Source organism: Oncorhynchus keta, unplaced genomic scaffold, assembly GCF_023373465.1.
Source record: "Oncorhynchus keta strain PuntledgeMale-10-30-2019 unplaced genomic scaffold, Oket_V2 Un_contig_1690_pilon_pilon, whole genome shotgun sequence".
In the NCBI taxonomy this organism is placed as follows: domain Eukaryota; kingdom Metazoa; phylum Chordata; class Actinopteri; order Salmoniformes; family Salmonidae; genus Oncorhynchus; species Oncorhynchus keta.
In genome coordinates, this window is record NW_026280186.1 from 180,415 (window position 1) to 198,382 (window position 17,968).

At 41.3% G+C, this 17,968-nt stretch overlaps 1 protein-coding gene and 1 long non-coding RNA gene across 3 annotated transcripts in view; one reads left to right on the forward strand and one right to left on the reverse strand.

The window, feature by feature from the left end:
• LOC118382021 (sodium/potassium/calcium exchanger 3-like) overlaps positions 1–17,968 on the forward strand; it is an 86,841-nt gene that overhangs the window by 64,395 nt on the left and 4,478 nt on the right. For both annotated transcript variants that reach the window (XR_008103255.1, XM_052503223.1), the window contains exons 4-16: positions 2,250–2,324; positions 2,816–2,900; positions 3,504–3,607; positions 4,883–4,957; positions 8,187–8,212; positions 8,420–8,473; positions 8,688–8,821; positions 15,024–15,184; positions 16,270–16,552; positions 16,953–17,119; positions 17,268–17,382; positions 17,544–17,656; positions 17,755–17,820. Coding sequence is in view for 1 of the 2 variants with exons in the window: in XM_052503223.1 (XP_052359183.1) it covers positions 2,250–2,324; positions 2,816–2,900; positions 3,504–3,607; positions 4,883–4,957; positions 8,187–8,212; positions 8,420–8,473; positions 8,688–8,821; positions 15,024–15,184; positions 16,270–16,552; positions 16,953–17,119; positions 17,268–17,382; positions 17,544–17,656; positions 17,755–17,820 (1,458 nt within the window). In the remaining variant the exon portion in view is untranslated. The remainder of the gene's footprint in view (positions 1–2,249; positions 2,325–2,815; positions 2,901–3,503; positions 3,608–4,882; positions 4,958–8,186; positions 8,213–8,419; positions 8,474–8,687; positions 8,822–15,023; positions 15,185–16,269; positions 16,553–16,952; positions 17,120–17,267; positions 17,383–17,543; positions 17,657–17,754; positions 17,821–17,968) is intronic.
• Positions 10,293–14,305, reverse strand: LOC127919536 (uncharacterized). Its single transcript, XR_008103256.1, has 6 exons — positions 14,027–14,305; positions 13,697–13,929; positions 13,131–13,273; positions 12,501–12,629; positions 11,190–12,286; positions 10,293–10,378 (listed from the first exon to the last, which is right to left on the reverse strand). It is a non-coding gene; the product is annotated as an uncharacterized LOC127919536 (long non-coding RNA).

Sequence of the window (17,968 nt, forward strand, 5' to 3'; positions counted from 1 at the left end):
ACACTGGAGTTGCTTATCAAGGCGACTAAACTGGAACTAGTGGCCAAGTTAGAGTTTTGACTTAAATCGGCTTGAAAATCTATGGCAAGGCTCGGAAATGGCTGTCTAGCAATGATCAACATCCAACTTGACAGAGCTTGAAGAATATTTAACAGAATAATGTAAATCAAAATATTGTACAACCCAGGTGTGCAAAGCTCAGACTTACCCAGAAAGACTCACAGCTGTAATCACTGCCAAAGGTGATTCTAACATATATTGTCCTCGGGGGTGTGAATAATTACAGTGGGGCAAAAAAGTATTTAGTCAGCCACCAATTGTGTCAGTTCTCCAACTTAAAAAGATGAGAGAGGCCTGTAATTGTCATCATAGTTACACTTCAACTATGACAGACAAAATGAAAAAAAAAATCCAGAAAATCACATTGTAGGATTTTTTATGAATTTATTTGCAAATTATGGTGGAAAATTGATGACATTGATGACATTTTAAAAATAATTGTCATTGTCATTTAGGGGTATTGTGTGTAGATGGGTGAAGATTATATAGATTTTTTAATCAATTTTGAGTTCAGGCTGTAGCACAACCACATGTGGAAAACGTCTGTGGGTATGAATACTTACTGAAGGCACTGTCTCTCTCTCCCTCCAAAAACCACTATTATGCCTTGTTGACCCCATTCACTCATGTAAGCATGAGAGGATTAGTCCGCTGTCAAAACATCATGTCATTTCTTGGAATTCCCTTGTTCCCCCCCCCCCCCAAAAAAAACTCAACCAATCAAAAGCTCTTACTCAACCAACCGACAATAGCAACAGGCTGCTGTGTCACACACACACACACACACACACACACACACACACACACACACACACACACACACACACACACACATTTATACATACATAACGGGACTTAATGGCTGGATAGAGAGAGAGAGAGAGAGAGAGACGGCTGCCATACCACCACAGTATTACAACTCTGTTAACTGCCATCTGTTGTTGTCTCTAACCTTGATCTCAACCCCATGTCATTCCACACCCAGATTAAAATCTCTAACAGGGATTGTACGTTACCTCTGACCCCTGATTCACCAAATTAACAAATCCACCCCACCCCTCCTACCTGGTCAGGCCCATTGATGGAGACAGAGACTAACTGCACTGTGACGTTGAAGGGTTTTCTTTACCTGATTTTTAATCAACCACGGCGTGGTGTCTATGATCTCTTCCTCTCTCTGCCTGTCTGTTTCTCTCTCTGCCTGTCTGTTTCTCTCTCTGTCTGTCTGTTTCTCTCTCTGCCTGTCTGTTTCTCTCTCTGCCTGTCTGTTTCTCTCTCTGCCTGTCTGTTTCTCTCCCTGCCTGTCTGTTTCTCTCTCTGTTTGTCTGTTTCTCTCTCTGTCTGTCTGTTTCTCTCTCTGCCTGTCTGTTTCTCTCCCTGCCTGTCTGTTTCTCTCTCTGTTTGTCTGTTTCTCTCTCTGTCTGTCTGTTTCTCTCTCTGTCTGTCTGTTTCTCTCTCTGCCTGTCTGTTTCTCTCTCTGCCTGTCTGTTTCTCTCTCTGCCTGTCTGTTTCTCTCCCTGCCTGTCTGTTTCTCTCTCTGTCTGTCTGTTTCTCTCTGCCTGTCTTTGCCTCTGTTTCTTCTCGTCCTGTCTGTTTCTCTCTCTGTCTGTCTGTCTGTCTGTCTGTCTGTCTGTCTCTTTCGCTCTCTTTGCCTCTGTCCTGTATTACCTCTCTCTCTCTCTCTCTCTCTCTCTCTCTCTCTCTCTCTCTCTCTGTCTCTGTCTCTGTCTCTGTCTCTATGTCTATGTCTCCCTCTGTGTGGCTGTGGTGGTAAACTAATTCTGTCTGTCGTTTTGTTTTGAAGGATATTAGTGTACCAGTGATTTTTGTATTATAGTAAACCAGATTTGGATATTATGATTTGGTGGGATTTGCAGTTAGGTTGTTGGCTAGCCATCAGCATGTATAAAGCCATGTTTAGTCCAATATCACTGACACATCATCTACAGTGTGTTCTTATGAAATTCAGATGGTGGTGTCCATCCATGCGTCTCCAACATATTTACTCGGGTCTGTTCAGGAGAGTATACCGTTTACAGAATGTTACGCAATATTACAGAATGTTCAGATAGAAATGCATTGAGAAAAGATACAAAAGTCCACCCCAATTATAGGAAATTGTCCACCCCAATTATTACTCAATAAACACCCCCCTGTTATCTTTCCTCTCTGTGTCTATTTCCTTTCAGGCCATGTATATGTTCATTGCCCTGGCCTTGGTTTGTGACGATTACTTTGTCCCTTCGCTGGAGAAGATATGTGAGGTATGTATGGACAAAGACAGAGTCTGCATCCCAAAAGGCAGCCTATTCCATTTGTAGTTTACTAACCTATGGGCCCTGGTCATAGTGCACTATATAGGGAATAGGTTGCCATTTGGGAGGCAGCTTGACAGGATGTGGATAAGATGTGCTTATGTTGCTGTTTGTCCTTCTGTGTGTTAGGGTCGCAGTTCAGTTCAGGGTCAAGGGTTAGGCTGTGGTATTCTTCTCAATGACATATTGGATCCTGTGCCACTCTCATCTTATTACAGTGTTACACTGATATACAGTGAAGCTTCTGTTGACAAGTCTCAGCTCCTGTTTTTGTCTGTCTATTACCTCTCTCGCGATCTTTCTCTCTCTTTCTCGCTCTCTTTCTCTCTCTTTCTCGCTCTCTTTCTTTCTCTCTTTCTTTCTCTCTTCCTCTCTCTCCCTCCCTCCCTCGTTCTCTTTCTATCGCTCTCTCTTTCTCTCTTTCTTCTCTCTCTCTCTAGCGTCTTCATCTCAGCGAGGATGTAGCAGGGGCAACCTTTATGGCAGCTGGAAGCTCCGCCCCTGAACTCTTCACCTCTGTCATAGGTAACACAAACACACACATGCAATACACATACTTACTCACTTTCATGGACACACACACACACACACACACACACACACACACACACACACACACACACACACACACACACACACACACACACACACACACACACACACACACACACACACACACACACACGACCCAGTCGAAAAGGGACCTGTATAAGGATTAACAGCATGTTAATAGAGTTGAAATGAACATTGATGAGAAGCGATGCGTTGGCGTCAGTATTTTAGATTGGCACTTTTGACAACACTGTGGATTAGAAGCAGACTGTTGTGTCCACTGTAAACAGAGACGGTTTTTAGAACAAGACTCTGTAGTTTAGTTTAACCCTTTGACGTGGCTGAGTTGTTTATATGTGTTGTGACAGCCGAGGGCAGTTGTTTGATCCCACTGTCAATGTATCACATCCAGTCATCCTGGGCCACCACACACACACACGACGACGACACCCACAGAGGACACACACACAGCGCCGCTAAGACTAGCGACGTCAGACTCTGCCGGAGTAGACTGCATGTTAAACAAGGACAAAGTGCCGTGTCATACCGTGTGTACATGTGTGTCCCTCTCCGCAGGGGTCTTCATCACTAAAGGAGATGTGGGTGTGGGGACCATTGTGGGGTCAGCAGTCTTCAACATCCTCTGCATCATCGGAGTGTGTGGAATCTTTGCTGGCCAGGTATCATGTCATACTGTTATGTCATTTTAGAAAAACGTGGCTCCGGAATGAGTTCTTGGTATTTTGACTTTCTTGTATATCTCAATACAGAGTAGCATATATACAGTACACACATATATCGACAGAATACAGATTTATATATATAAATATAGGCTACATACAGTGTCCATATATATTGTCCAAGAACATCCATAACAACATGTGTTCTCCATACTGTATACAAACAAATACATTATGAAGATGAACTGACCACAGTTACAGTATCACATCTGTAGAGCCATAGCCTGCCTTACTGGCCTACTGTAACATGTATTATCCCTGTCCAGATCCCTGCACCATGCCGTGCCAAGCCTGAATCCAACATGATATATTCCCTGATGAAATCATCTAATCAAATCAAATGTATTTATAAAGCCCTTTTTACATCAGCTGATATCTCAAAGTGCTGTACAGAAACACAGCCTAAAACCCCAAACAGCAAGCAATGCAGGTGCAGAAGCATCTGACATAACGTTTACATGATAGGGTGCAGCCATAGTGATTTGATCTCAGATTGTCCTTTATGTAAGGAAGTACTGTGTATTACTGTAAAGTCATCTTAACACTGCCAGGAAACAGTATATTACTGTAAAGTCACCTTAAGTCTCTCTATTGTTGATCTAATAGAGATCAGTTTGTACCATCTTGCTAACTCGTATGGTCTATTCTGGCTATACAACGCAAACACATCTGGGACCAGACTTTGGCTACATGTTTCTCATAGGAAGACATTATGAGCTTTACAGTTTGGATAGCCTGATCCCAGATCTGTTGGTGCTGTCTAGCATGACATGACTATCGGAGTTTGCTATACAGCACAAACAGATCTGGGACCAGGCTAGGGCTTGACTGTGTTTCTCTGAGGAAGATATGTCTTTCACTGTAGTAGTGTGTGTGTGGGTTGATTTGCATGCTAAATACAGGCTCTATAACGCATTAGTCACTGTGTGGTAGGCTGCCTGTGCTGCATATCATTATGTCAAATCAGTGGATACACTGCCACCTTTTTGGAGGAGGTGAGCACTGCCTGCTTGTCCTTTGTACGTAGTGGGATCTATTCAAGTCAACTCAAGAGCTCTTTGTGTATCTCGGTATGCTTGTGAGGGAGCTGGAGCTATAATCGTTATTGTTGCGCCGAAGCGCTGTCATGTGGGTATGCTTGACTGCAGTTCATCAGTGTGATAATGCTGTGTCTTTTGTTTGTGTCCTGTTTGTCTTCTCTCCATCTGTCTCTAGGCTGTGAAGCTCTCCCATTGGACACTACTCAGAGACTCCGCCTACTACACGCTCTCTATCGCAGCCCTCATTGCAGTAAGTGGCCAACTACACACACGTGCGCGCAAGCACGGGTGAGAGTGAGTGAGAGTGAGTGAGAGAGAGTGAGTGAGAGAGAGAGAGAGAGAGAGAGAGAGAGAGAGAGAGAGAGAGAGAGAGAGAGAGAGAGAGAGAGAGAGAGAGAGAGAGAGAGAGAGAGAGAGAGAGAGAGAGAGAGAGAGAGAGAGAGAGAGAGAGAGAGAGAGAGAGAGAGAGAGAGAGAGAGAGAGAGAGAGAATACAGGACAGACAGAACATCAGCTGGACCAGTCTGTCTGAGAACCCTGCTCTGATGTGCAGACAGACTCATCACGCATCACTCCTCCCAATTAAACACAACACTGGGTCTGACTGATGTAGATAAAGGACATCTGAACTGACCCTCCATACATGGTATTATTGCAATGCAGGTTGACGTTTATTGTTATGAATTTTGCCCTGGATGCAGAACTGAGCAATGTCCGAGACAGACATTTACGAGGGAGGGGGGGTTCTCAAACTTTTTTCCCCCCCTCATTGCCTCTTCCCCCTAAACAATGGCTTGACTGACTTTTGACATTAACCGAATAAAGTTAAAAAACATTTGTTAAGGTTTGGTGTGGCTATTATCAAGCTTTAGCTACTGCCGGCCTATGATATTAAGGCAGTGCACCACATCACTACAACTGACTTGAGCTGAGGAAGTCTGTTTCAGGCCTACCAGAGTTACTCCTGTAATCTAATGCTTCAAATCAAAGTGTATTTGTCACGCACGCCGAATAACACAGGTGTAGACCTTAGTGAAATGCTTACTTACAGGCTCTAACCAATGCATATCTTTATGCAAAAGAGTCTGATCTAAAATGTATGAATTAGCCCCCTTCTGTACTCCTATATATGTATAGCAGATGCATGAAGAAATGCATGTCGGTGTCATAGCTACGGCATCTCTCTCTCTCTCTCTCTCTCTCTGGGGTCAGGCCTACGCTTCTCTATAGGCTCTATATGTATATACAGTCTGAAGTTTACATACACTTAGGTTGGAGTCATTAAAACTATTTTTTCAACCACTCCACACATTTCTTGTTAACATTATAGTCGGTTAGGACATCTACCCTTGTGCATGACACAAGTCATTTCTCCAACAATTGTTTACAGACAGATTATTTCACTTATAATTCACTGTATCACAATTCCAGTGGGTCAGACGTTTACATACGCTAAGTTGACTGTGCCTCTAAACAGCTTGGAAAATTTCCGAAACCGTCATCATGGCTTTAGAAGCTTCTGATAGTTTAATTGACGTCAATTGGAGGTGTACCTGTGGATGTATTTCAAGGCCTACCTTCAAACTCAGTGCCTCTTTACTTGACATCCTGGGAAAACAAAAGACCTCAGAAAATAAATTGTAGACCTCCACAAGTCTGGTTCATCCTTGTGAGCAATTCCCAAACGCCTGAAGGTACCACGTTCATCTGTACAAACAATAGAACGCAAGTATAAACACCATGGGACCACACAGCCGTCATACCGCTCAGGAAGTGTTCTGTCTCCTAGAGATGAACGTACTAATGGTGTGAAAAGTGCAAATCAATCCCAGAGCAACAGCAAAGGACCTTGTGAAGATGCTGGAGGAAACAGGTACAAAAGTATCTATATCCACAGTAAAACGAGTCCTATATCGACATAACCTGAAAGGACACTCAGCAAGGAAGAAGCCACTGCTCCAAAACCGCCATAAAAAGCAAGTCTACGGTTTGCAACTGCACATGGGAACAAAGATCATACTTTTTGGAGAAATGTCCTCTGGTCTGATGAAACAAAAATATAACTGTTTGGCCATAATGACCATCGTTATGTTTGGAGGAAAAAGAGGGAGGCTTGCAAGCTGAAGAACACCATCCCAACCATGAAGCGTGGGGGTGCTTTGCTGCAGGAGGGACTGGTGCACTTCACAAAGTAGATCGCAACATGAGGTATGAAAATTATGTGGATATATTGAAGCAACATCTCAAGACATCAGTCAGAAAGTTAAAGCTTGGTCGCAAATGGGTCTTCCAAATGGACAATGACCCCAAGCATTGGTTGTGACAAAATGGTTTAAGGACAACAAAGTCAAGGTATTGGAGTGGCCATCACAAAGCCCTGACCTCAATCCTATAGAAAATTTGTGGGCAGAACTGAAAAAGTGTGTGTGAGCAAGGAGGCCTACAAACCTGACTCCGTTACACCAGCGCTGTCAGGAGGAATGTCCCAAAGCTTGTGGAAGGCTAACCAAAATGTTTGACCCAAGTTAGCCTTGCCTTTATATTGTTTAACTTGGGTCAAACATTTACATACACTCAATTAGAATTTGATAGCCTTGCCTTTATATTGTTTATCAAATTCTAATTGAGTGTATGTAAATGTCTGACCCATTGGGAATGTGATGAAATAAATAAAAGCTCAAATAAATCTCCACTATTATTCTGACATTTCACGTTCTTATAATAAAGTGGTGATCCTAAGTCTAAAGGCCTATGCATGCAATTCTCTGACCATGAGGTGGACAATTATTAATTTAGGAATTAGCCTGAAAACCAATACATATATAGGCTATTGTGGGGAGGGGATGCATTTTTTTAGGACATCTTAAGTTGGACCAGCCCCCCAGTAAATTTCGATCACTCCTCTAGATGGGCCAGCTGCAAAGTCAAAGTGGTCTATATTGTAAAAATACATGAAAAGAACATGTATATTTTTGGTCTTAATTTATGGTTAGGGTTTGCAATTAAAATCAGATTTTAGGACTTTGTGGCTGTGCCAGCTAGTGACCAATCTGCAGAGCTGCCTCCAGGGCAAGATTCAGGACAATAAATGCCAACCTGGAATTATAACATGCCTTTGACTCTACAGTCTGGATAATAGTAGTATGAAATGCCAATGCTTCACTGGATAATCATTTTCAGTTCTGGGTATATGTTAGCCTTTTAGCATGAAGCATGATGACACAACACATGCATCCGCAGAAAGAGAAGTACTGTATTTTTCCACTTGACATTGGCTAAGTGAGACTGTAATGAATCAGATGTCGAGTAACAGGTGTTTCTGTCCTGGTTCTGTCGTGGAGGAAAGTTCTGGAGTTGGCATTACCCTCTGGTGGTCAAGATAGACATAGCATTGCTTTAATAATCAGTACTGGAAATGACTGTGTTATTACATCTCTGCCTTTTCCTAAATATTATCAATCCCTCTCTTTCTCCTCACAGTTTATCTACGACGGGGAGGTTACGTGGTATGTAAAAACGCATTTCTCTTGATATTCAGTCGGTTGATAATCAGTTGATAAGTTTCTGCGATGGTGTGTTTTGAATGAGATTCTCCTGTGCTCATCTCAACTGTATGTGTGTGATGTGTGCTGAGGGGGGTGCTCTGAAGACACACTTCCGTTGTTCGCGTGGACAATAAAGTTGGATTCATTCTATTCTATATTGTATCCAAGGTGGGAGTCTCTAGTCCTGAACGTGATGTACCTCTTCTACATTCTAATCATGAAGTGAGTCTGAGCATCATCTGGCGCTCACATCATCACACACCACGAACACACACACTTCCCATGGACCAAGAGCTATTCAGTCATTTAGATACTGTACATTGAGGCAAATGTATTACACTGTTACTCGCAGGAAAGTCTGCATTCTTCTGTAAACTCTTGGATACTTTCTACTCAATTCTCATTATCTCTGAATGTTCATCACTTGTGTGTGTAGGTTTAACGGCAGAGCGAGGCGCTACTTTGACCGACGGAAGAAGAGCTCCGTGAGTCTGGCCAACGGTCTGACGGGCAGCACTGACCTGGAGGACAACGTCACCTGTGACGCCACCGCCGTCCTGCTCAAGAAAGGTCCCTACCCTGGTGGCACACAGATATGACATCACGTTATCAGGCTTCTGTGGGGCGACACTTTATTTGGATAGTACATCTACAGACTAGTTCAACTAACTATCTACTAACCTTAACCCTTTACCCTAACTCTTATTCTAAACCTAACCATAACCTTAACCCTTTACCCTAACTCTTATTCTAATCCTAACCTTAACCCTTTACCCTAACTCTTATTCCAAACCTAACCATAACCTTAACCCTTTACCCTAACTCTTATTCTAATCCTAACCTTAACCCTTTACCCTAACTCTTATTCCAAACCTAACCATAACCTTAACCCTTTACCCTAACTCTTATTCTAAACCTAACCATAACCTTAACCCTTTACCCTAACTCTTATTCTAAACCTAACCATAACCTTAACCCTTTACCCTAACTCTTATTCTAAACCTAACCATAACCTTAACCCTTTACCCTAACTCTTATTCCAAACCTAACCATAACCTTAACCCTTTACCCTAACTCTTATTCTAAACCTAACCATAACCTTAACCCTTTACCCTAACTCTTATTCCAAACCTAACCATAACCTTAACCCTTTACCCTAACTCTTATTCTAAACCTAACCATAACCCTTTACCTTAACCCTTTACCCTAACTCTTATTCTAAACCTAACCATAACCTTAACCCTTTACCCTAACTCTTATTCTAAACCTAACCATAACCCTAACCTTAACCCTTTACCCTAACTCTTATTCTAAACCTAACCATAACCTTAACCCTTTACCCTAACTCTTATTCTAAACCTAACCATAACCTTAACCCTTTACCCTAACTCTTATTCTAAACCTAACCATAACCTTAACCCTTTACCTAACTCTTATTCTAAACCTAACCATAACCTCTTAACCCTTTACCCTAACTCTTATTCTAAACCTAACCATAACCTTAACCCTTTACCCTAACTCTTATTCCAAACCTAACCATAACCTTAACCCTTTACCCTAACTCTTATTCTAAACCTAACCATAACCTTAACCCTTTACCCTAACTCTTATTCTAAACCTAACCATCACCTTAACCCTTTACCCTAACTCTTATTCTAAACCTAACCATAACCTTAACCCTTTACCCTAACTCTTATTCTAAACCTAACCATAACCTTAACCCTTTACCCTAACTCTTATTCTAAACCTAACCATAACCTTAACCCTTTACCCTAACTCTTATTCCAAACCTAACCATCACCTTAACCCTTTACCCTAACTCTTATTCTAAACCTAACCATAACCTTAACCCTTTACCCTAACTCTTATTCTAAACCTAACCATAACCTTAACCCTAACTCTTATTCCAAACCTAACCATAACCTTAACCCTTTACCCTAACTCTTATTCCAAACCTAACCATCACCTTAACCCTTTACCCTAACTCTTATTCTAAACCTAACCATCACCTTAACCCTTTACCCTAACTCTTATTCTAAACCTAACCATAACCTTAACCCTTTACCCTAACTCTTATTCTAAACCTAACCATAACCTTAACCCTTTACCCTAACTCTTATTCCATACCTAACCATAACCTTAACCCTTTACCCTAACTCTTATTCTAAACCTAACCATAACCTTAACCCTTTACCCTAACTCTTATTCCAAACCTAACCATCACCTTAACCCTTTACCCTAACTCTTATTCCATACCTAACCATCACCTTAACCCTTTACCCTAACTCTTATTCTAAACCTAACCATAACCTTAACCCTTTACCCTAACTCTTATTCCAAACCTAACCATAACCTTAACCCTTTACCCTAACTCTTATTCTAAACCTAACCATCACCTTAACCCTTTACCCTAACTCTTATTCTAAACCTAACCATAACCTTAACCCTTTACCCTAACTCTTATTCTAAACCTAACCATAACCTTAACCCTTTACCCTAACTCTTATTCTAAACCTAACCATCACCTTAACCCTTTACCCTAACTCTTATTCTAACCATAACCTTAACCCTTTACCCTAACTCTTATTCTAAACCTAACCATAACCTTAACCCTTTACCCTAACTCTTATTCTAAACCTAACCATAACCTTAACCCTTTACCCTAACTCTTATTCTAAACCTAACCATAACCTTAACCCTTTACCCTAACTCTTATTCTAAACCTAACCATAACCTTAACCCTTTACCCTAACTCTTATTCTAAACCTAACCATAACCTTAACCCTTTACCCTAACTCTTATTCTAAACCTAACCATAACCTTAACCCTTTACCCTAACTCTTATTCCATACCTAACCATCACCTTAACCCTTTACCCTAACTCTTATTCTAAACCTAACCATAACCTTAACCCTTTACCCTAACTCTTATTCCAAACCTAACCATCACCTTAACCCTTTACCCTAACTCTTATTCTAAACCTAACCATAACCTTAACCCTTTACCCTAACTCTTATTCTAAACCTAACCATCACCTTAACCCTTTACCCTAACTCTTATTCCAAACCTAACCATAACCTTAACCCTTTACCCTAACTCTTATTCTAAACCTAACCATAACCTTAACCCTTTACCCTAACTCTTATTCCAAACCTAACCATAACCTTAACCCTTTACCCTAACTCTTATTCTAAACCTAACCATAACCTTAACCCTTTACCCTAACTCTTATTCTAAACCTAACCATCACCTTAACCCTTTACCCTAACTCTTATTCTAAACCTAACCATAACCTTAACCCTTTACCCTAACTCTTATTCTAAACCTAACCATAACCTTAACCCTTTACCCTAACTCTTATTCCAAACCTAACCATAACCTTAACCCTTTACCCTAACTCTTATTCTAAACCTAACCATAACCTTAACCCTTTACCCTAACTCTTATTCCAAACCTAACCATAACCTTAACCCTTTACCCTAACTCTTATTCTAAACCTAACCATAACCTTAACCCTTTACCCTAACTCTTATTCTAAACCTAACCATCACCTTAACCCTTTACCCTAACTCTTATTCTAAACCTAACCATAACCTTAACCCTTTACCCTAACTCTTATTCCAAACCTAACCATAACCTTAACCCTTTACCCTAACTCTTATTCCAAACCTAACCATAACCTTAACCCTTTACCCTAACTCTTATTCTAAACCTAACCATAACCTTAACCCTTTACCCTAACTCTTATTCTAAACCTAACCATAACCTTAACCCTTTACCCTAACTCTTATTCTAAACCTAACCATCACCTTAACCCTTTACCCTAACTCTTATTCTAAACCTAACCATAACCTTAACCCTTTACCCTAACTCTTATTCTAAACCTAACCATCACCTTAACCCTTTACCCTAACTCTTATTCCAAACCTAACCATAACCTAACCATAACCTTAACCCTTTACCCTAACTCTTATTCCAAACCTAACCATAACCTTAACCCTTTACCCTAACTCTTATTCCAAACCTAACCATAACCTTAACCCTTTACCCTAACTCTTATTCTAAACCTAACCATAACCTTAACCCTTTACCTAACTCTTATTCAAACCTAACCATAACCTTAACCCTTTACCCTAACTCTTATTCTAAACCTAACCATAACCTTAACCCTTTACCCTAACTCTTATTCTAAACCTAACCATCACCTTAACCCTTTACCCTAACTCTTATTCCATAACCTAACCATCACCTTAACCCTTTACCCTAACTCTTATTCTAAACCTAACCATAACCTTAACCCTTTACCCTAACTCTTATTCCAAACCTAACCATAACCTTAACCCTTTACCCTAACTCTTATTCTAAACCTAACCATAACCTTAACCCTTTACCCTAACTCTTATTCTAAACCTAACCATAACCTTAACCCTTTACCCTAACTCTTATTCTAAACCTAACCATAACCTTAACCCTTTACCCTAACTCTTATTCTAAACCTAACCATAACCTTAACCCTTTACCCTAACTCTTATTCTAAACCCATAACCTTAACCCTTTACCCTAACTCTTATTCTAAACCTAACCATAACTTAACCCTTAACCTAACTCTTATTTACCCCTATAACCTTAACTACCCTAACTCTTATTCTAAACCTAACCATAACCTTAACCCTTTACCCTAACTCTTATTCTAAACCTAACCATAACCTTAACCCTTTACCCTAACTCTTATTCTAAACCTAACCATAACCTTAACCCTTTACCCTAACTCTTATTCTAAACCTAACCATAACCTTAACCCTTTACCCTAACTCTTATTCTAAACCTAACCATAACCTTAACCCTTTACCCTAACTCTTATTCCAAACCTAACCATCACCTTAACCCTTTACCCTAACTCTTATTCTAAACCTAACCATAACCTTAACCCTTTACCCTAACTCTTATTCTAAACCTAACCATCACCTTAACCCTTTACCCTAACTCTTATTCTAAACCTAACCATAACCTTAACCCTTTACCCTAACTCTTATTCTAAACCTAACCATAACCTTAACCCTTTACCTAACTCTTATTCCAAACCTAACCCTTAACCCTTTACCCTAACTCTTATTCTAAACCTTAACCCTTTACCCTAACTCTTATTCCAAACCTAACCATAACCTTAACCCTTTACCCTAACTCTTATTCTAAACCTAACCATAACCTTAACCCTTTACCCTAACTCTTATTCTAAACCTAACCATCACCTTAACCCTTTACCTAACTCTTATTCTAAACCTAACCATAACCTTAACCCTTTACCCTAACTCTTATTCTAAACCTAACCATAACCTTAACCCTTTGCCCTAACTCTTATTCCAAACCTAACCATAACCTTAACCCTTTACCCTAACTCTTATTCTAAACCTAACCATAACCTTTGCCTAACCCTTTACCCTTTACCTAACTCTTATTCCAAACCTAACCATAACCTTAACCCTTTACCCTAACTCTTATTCCAAACCTAACCATAACCTTAACCCTTTACCCTAACTCTTATTCTAAACCTAACCATAACCTTAACCCTTTACCCTAACTCTTATTCTAAACCTAACCATAACCTTAACCCTTTACCCTAACTCTTATTCTAAACCTAACCATCACCTTAACCCTTTACCCTAACTCTTATTCTAAACCTAACCATAACCTTAACCCTTTACCCTAACTCTTATTCTAAACCTAACCATCACCTTAACCCTTTACCCTAACTCTTATTCCAAACCTAACCATAACCTAACCATAACCTTAACCCTTTACCCTAACTCTTATTCCAAACCTAACCATAACCTTAACCCTTTACCCTAACTCTTATTCCAAACCTAACCATAACCTTAACCCTTTACCCTAACTCTTATTCTAAACCTAACCATAACCTTAACCCTTTACCCTAACTCTTATTCCAAACCTAACCATAACCTTAACCCTTTACCCTAACTCTTATTCTAAACCTAACCATAACCTTAACCCTTTACCCTAACTCTTATTCTAAACCTAACCATAACCTTAACCCTTTACCCTAACTCTTATTCCAAACCTAACCATAACCTTAGCCCTTTACCCTAACTCTTATTCTAAACCTAACCATCACCTTAGCAAGCAGTTGCTTATCAACAGATAGTTTGTTGATGGTGTGAGTATGTGAACTATACAAATAAACTGTGACCTTCTGTGGTGCAATACAGAGAAATACAGTTTACTTTGAAATGATTTTGATAGTTGTGGTGGTTCCACTGAAAAAGGAACTATTGTAGTATCTCAGTTTCAGTTACTTCAGGGTTTTAGGGCCCTTTATCGACTTCCCCATAGTCAGATGAACTCATGGATACCATTTTTCTGTCTCTGCGTCCAGTTTGAAGGAAGTTGCTAACTAGTGTTAGCTTATTGTGCTGACGCTAGTTAGCATTGGTTCCTGAAACTACCTCCAACATCCTTCATACTGGACACAGTTCCTCTGACTCTGGGGAAGTCGATAAAGTGAATCATTGCCAAAATCCTGAAAAATCCCTTTAAGGAACTCATTGGAAGGTACACACGTGTCTGTATGAGTTTCTTGTGCCACCAGTCTGTTAGTGATAATAGTAGCCATTTTGTGACTGTACCCATAGCGAACTCCCAGTGTGCTGATGGTGAATGAGCTACTGTCAGCCTACCCCCACCAGCTGTCCTTCTCTCAATGAGAAACTATTAGAGAAGAAGTAACCAGGCAGCCATTTTGTGTCTGTCCCAATAGCTAACTTCCAGTGTAAGCCCAGTGTGCTGATGGTGGATGAGCTACTGTCAGCCTACCCCCACCAGCTGTCCTTCTCTGAGGCTGGCATGAGGATCATGATCACCAGTCACTTCTCCCCCAGGACACGATTAACCATGGCTTCACGCATGCTCATCAATGAGGTAAGATTATCTTCTATCTCCCAGACACGTATCTCCCTCACTAGCTTTAAGCACCAGCTGTCAGAGCAGCTCACAGATTACTGCACCTGTACAGAGCCCATCTATAATTTAGCCCAAACAACTACCTCTTTCCCTACTGTATTTATTTATTTTGCTCCTATGCACCCCATTATTTCTATCTCTACTTTGCACATTCTTCCACTGCAAATCTACCATTCCAGTGTTATACTTGCAATATTGTATTTACTTCGCCACCATGGCCTTTTATTGCCTTTACCTCCCTTATCTCACCTCATTTGCTCACATCGTATTATTTATTTATTATTATTTATTATTATTATATACTTATTTTTCTACTGTACTGTATTATTGACTGTATGTGTAACTGTGTTGTTGTATGTGTCGAACTGCTTTGCTTTATCATGGCCAGGTCGCAATTGTAAATGAGAACTTGTTCTCAACTTGTCTACTTGGTTAAATAAAGGTGAAATAAAATAAATACATGTAAAAAAGATTAGGGTAACACAGACACACAGACACACACACACACACACACACACACACACACACACACACACACACACACACACACACACACACACACACACACACACACACACACACACACACACACACACACACACACACACACACACACACACACACACACACACACACACACACACACACTGTGTGAATTTGACATTTACATACACCCCACCCTCTACACACACACACACACACATACACATGTACTGTATGAATTTGACATTTACATTTACATTTACATTACATTTAAGTCATTTAGCAGACGCTCTTATCCAGAGCGACTTACAAATTGGTGCATTCACCTTATGACATCCACCCCACCCTCTACACACACACACATACACATGTACTGTATGAATTTGACATTTACACCCCACCCTCTACACACACACACACACACACACACACACACACACACACACACACACACACACACACACACACACACACACACACACACACACACACACACACACACACACACACACACACACACTCTATCTCATTGACCCAGTATTGTGTGTGTGTGTGTGCAGAGACAGAGGGTGATCAACACCAGTGAGACCAGGGTCAACCAACACATCACCAACGGAGACTCAGACTCTGCAGCCGCCAGGGCTCCAGAGAGGCGGGGTCTGGAGAACGGCAGGACGGGCGGGGCCGAGACAGGGCTGAACGGGAGATGCCTAGCTCAGGGGGTCCTGGAGTCGGGGAATGAGACGGAAAACGAGAACGAGGATAATGAGAATAATGAGAATGACGGAGGAGAAGAGGAAGAGGATGAGAACGAAGGACCTCTGGTCCCTCACAGACCACCAGGTGTGTGAACATGTTATATGTCTATTTGCTTTATTCTATGTTTTACATATTTCAATTCACTGACGCTCATTTTCTCTCTTCCAATCCCCTTCTCTTTCTGTCTCTCTCTCTCTCTGTTTCTGTCTCGTTCTCTCTCTCTCCCAATTCAATTATAAAAAATGTTCTCTCTCTCTCTGTCTGTCTGTCTGTCTGTCTGTCTGTCTGTCTGTCTGTCTGTCTGTCTGTCTGTCTGTCTGTCTGTGTCTGTGTCTGTGTCTGTCTCTCTCTCTCTCTCTCTCTCTCTCTCTCTCTCTCTCTCTCTCTCCCTCTCCCTCTCCCTCTCCCTCTCTTACTCCCTCTCTCACTCCCTCTCTCACTCCCTCTCTGTCTCTGTCCCTCTCCCTCCCTCCCTCTCCTCCAGCGGGTGTGTGTAACAAGATGAAGTGGCTGCTTTGCTGGCCTCTGTGCCTGCTCCTCTTCTTCACCATCCCGAACTGTGCCAAGCCACGCTGGGAGAGATGGTTCATGGTCTCCTTCGTCACCTCCACCATGTGGATCGCTGGCTTCTCCTACATTATGGTCTGGATGGTGAGTTCTTATTTAACCTTTATTTACTAAATGTCATATTAGCCTTGGCTCCAGCTGTCCTCTCAAACGGGAATACAGTGTTGAGGTCTGGTAATTGTCTTACAGAAAAATGCTAATGGTACGACTGCCATGTTGTCATTGACTATAGGTGACTGTGATTGGGTACACGCTTGGCATCCCTGATGTCATCATGGGCATCACGTTCCTGGCGGCGGGGACTAGTGTTCCAGACTGCATGGCCAGCCTCATCGTGGCACGCCAAGGTACTGTAGGGAGAGAGACACACAGAGACCACTCCATCAGAACCAACTCCACAACACTTGTCTTTTATGAGGTTACACAGAGCTGTTGAACTGCGGTACTGCACACACGAAGTACGGTGATATAATACAATGTATTACGATATATTTTCTCTTCTGTCTAGGTCTGGGAGACATGGCCATCTCTAACTCCATTGGCAGCAATGTGTTTGATATTCTGGTGGGCCTTGGCCTGCCCTGGCTTTTACAGACCCTCTGCATTGACTATGGATCAACTGTGAGGATTCCTGCTATTACCCATGTTATTTATTTAGACTATTTCCCAACATTGTAGACAGGCTTAGAGCTGATCATGTGTTTCTGGGTCCTCTTCAGATCTCTCTGAACAGTAGAGGATTGATCTTCTCTGTTGCGCTGCTCTTGGCCTCAGTGTTCCTCACAGTGAGTACAGGCTGTTCTCGGATCAGCCTAAACCCAATACTAGCTTCAACTTTATTTTAAAACAACTGTCTATAAACCAGTGTGTTTTGCTGATGTTTTCACCTGTGACCTGCCTAGAATACATCCAACAACCTATCACTCTCTATGG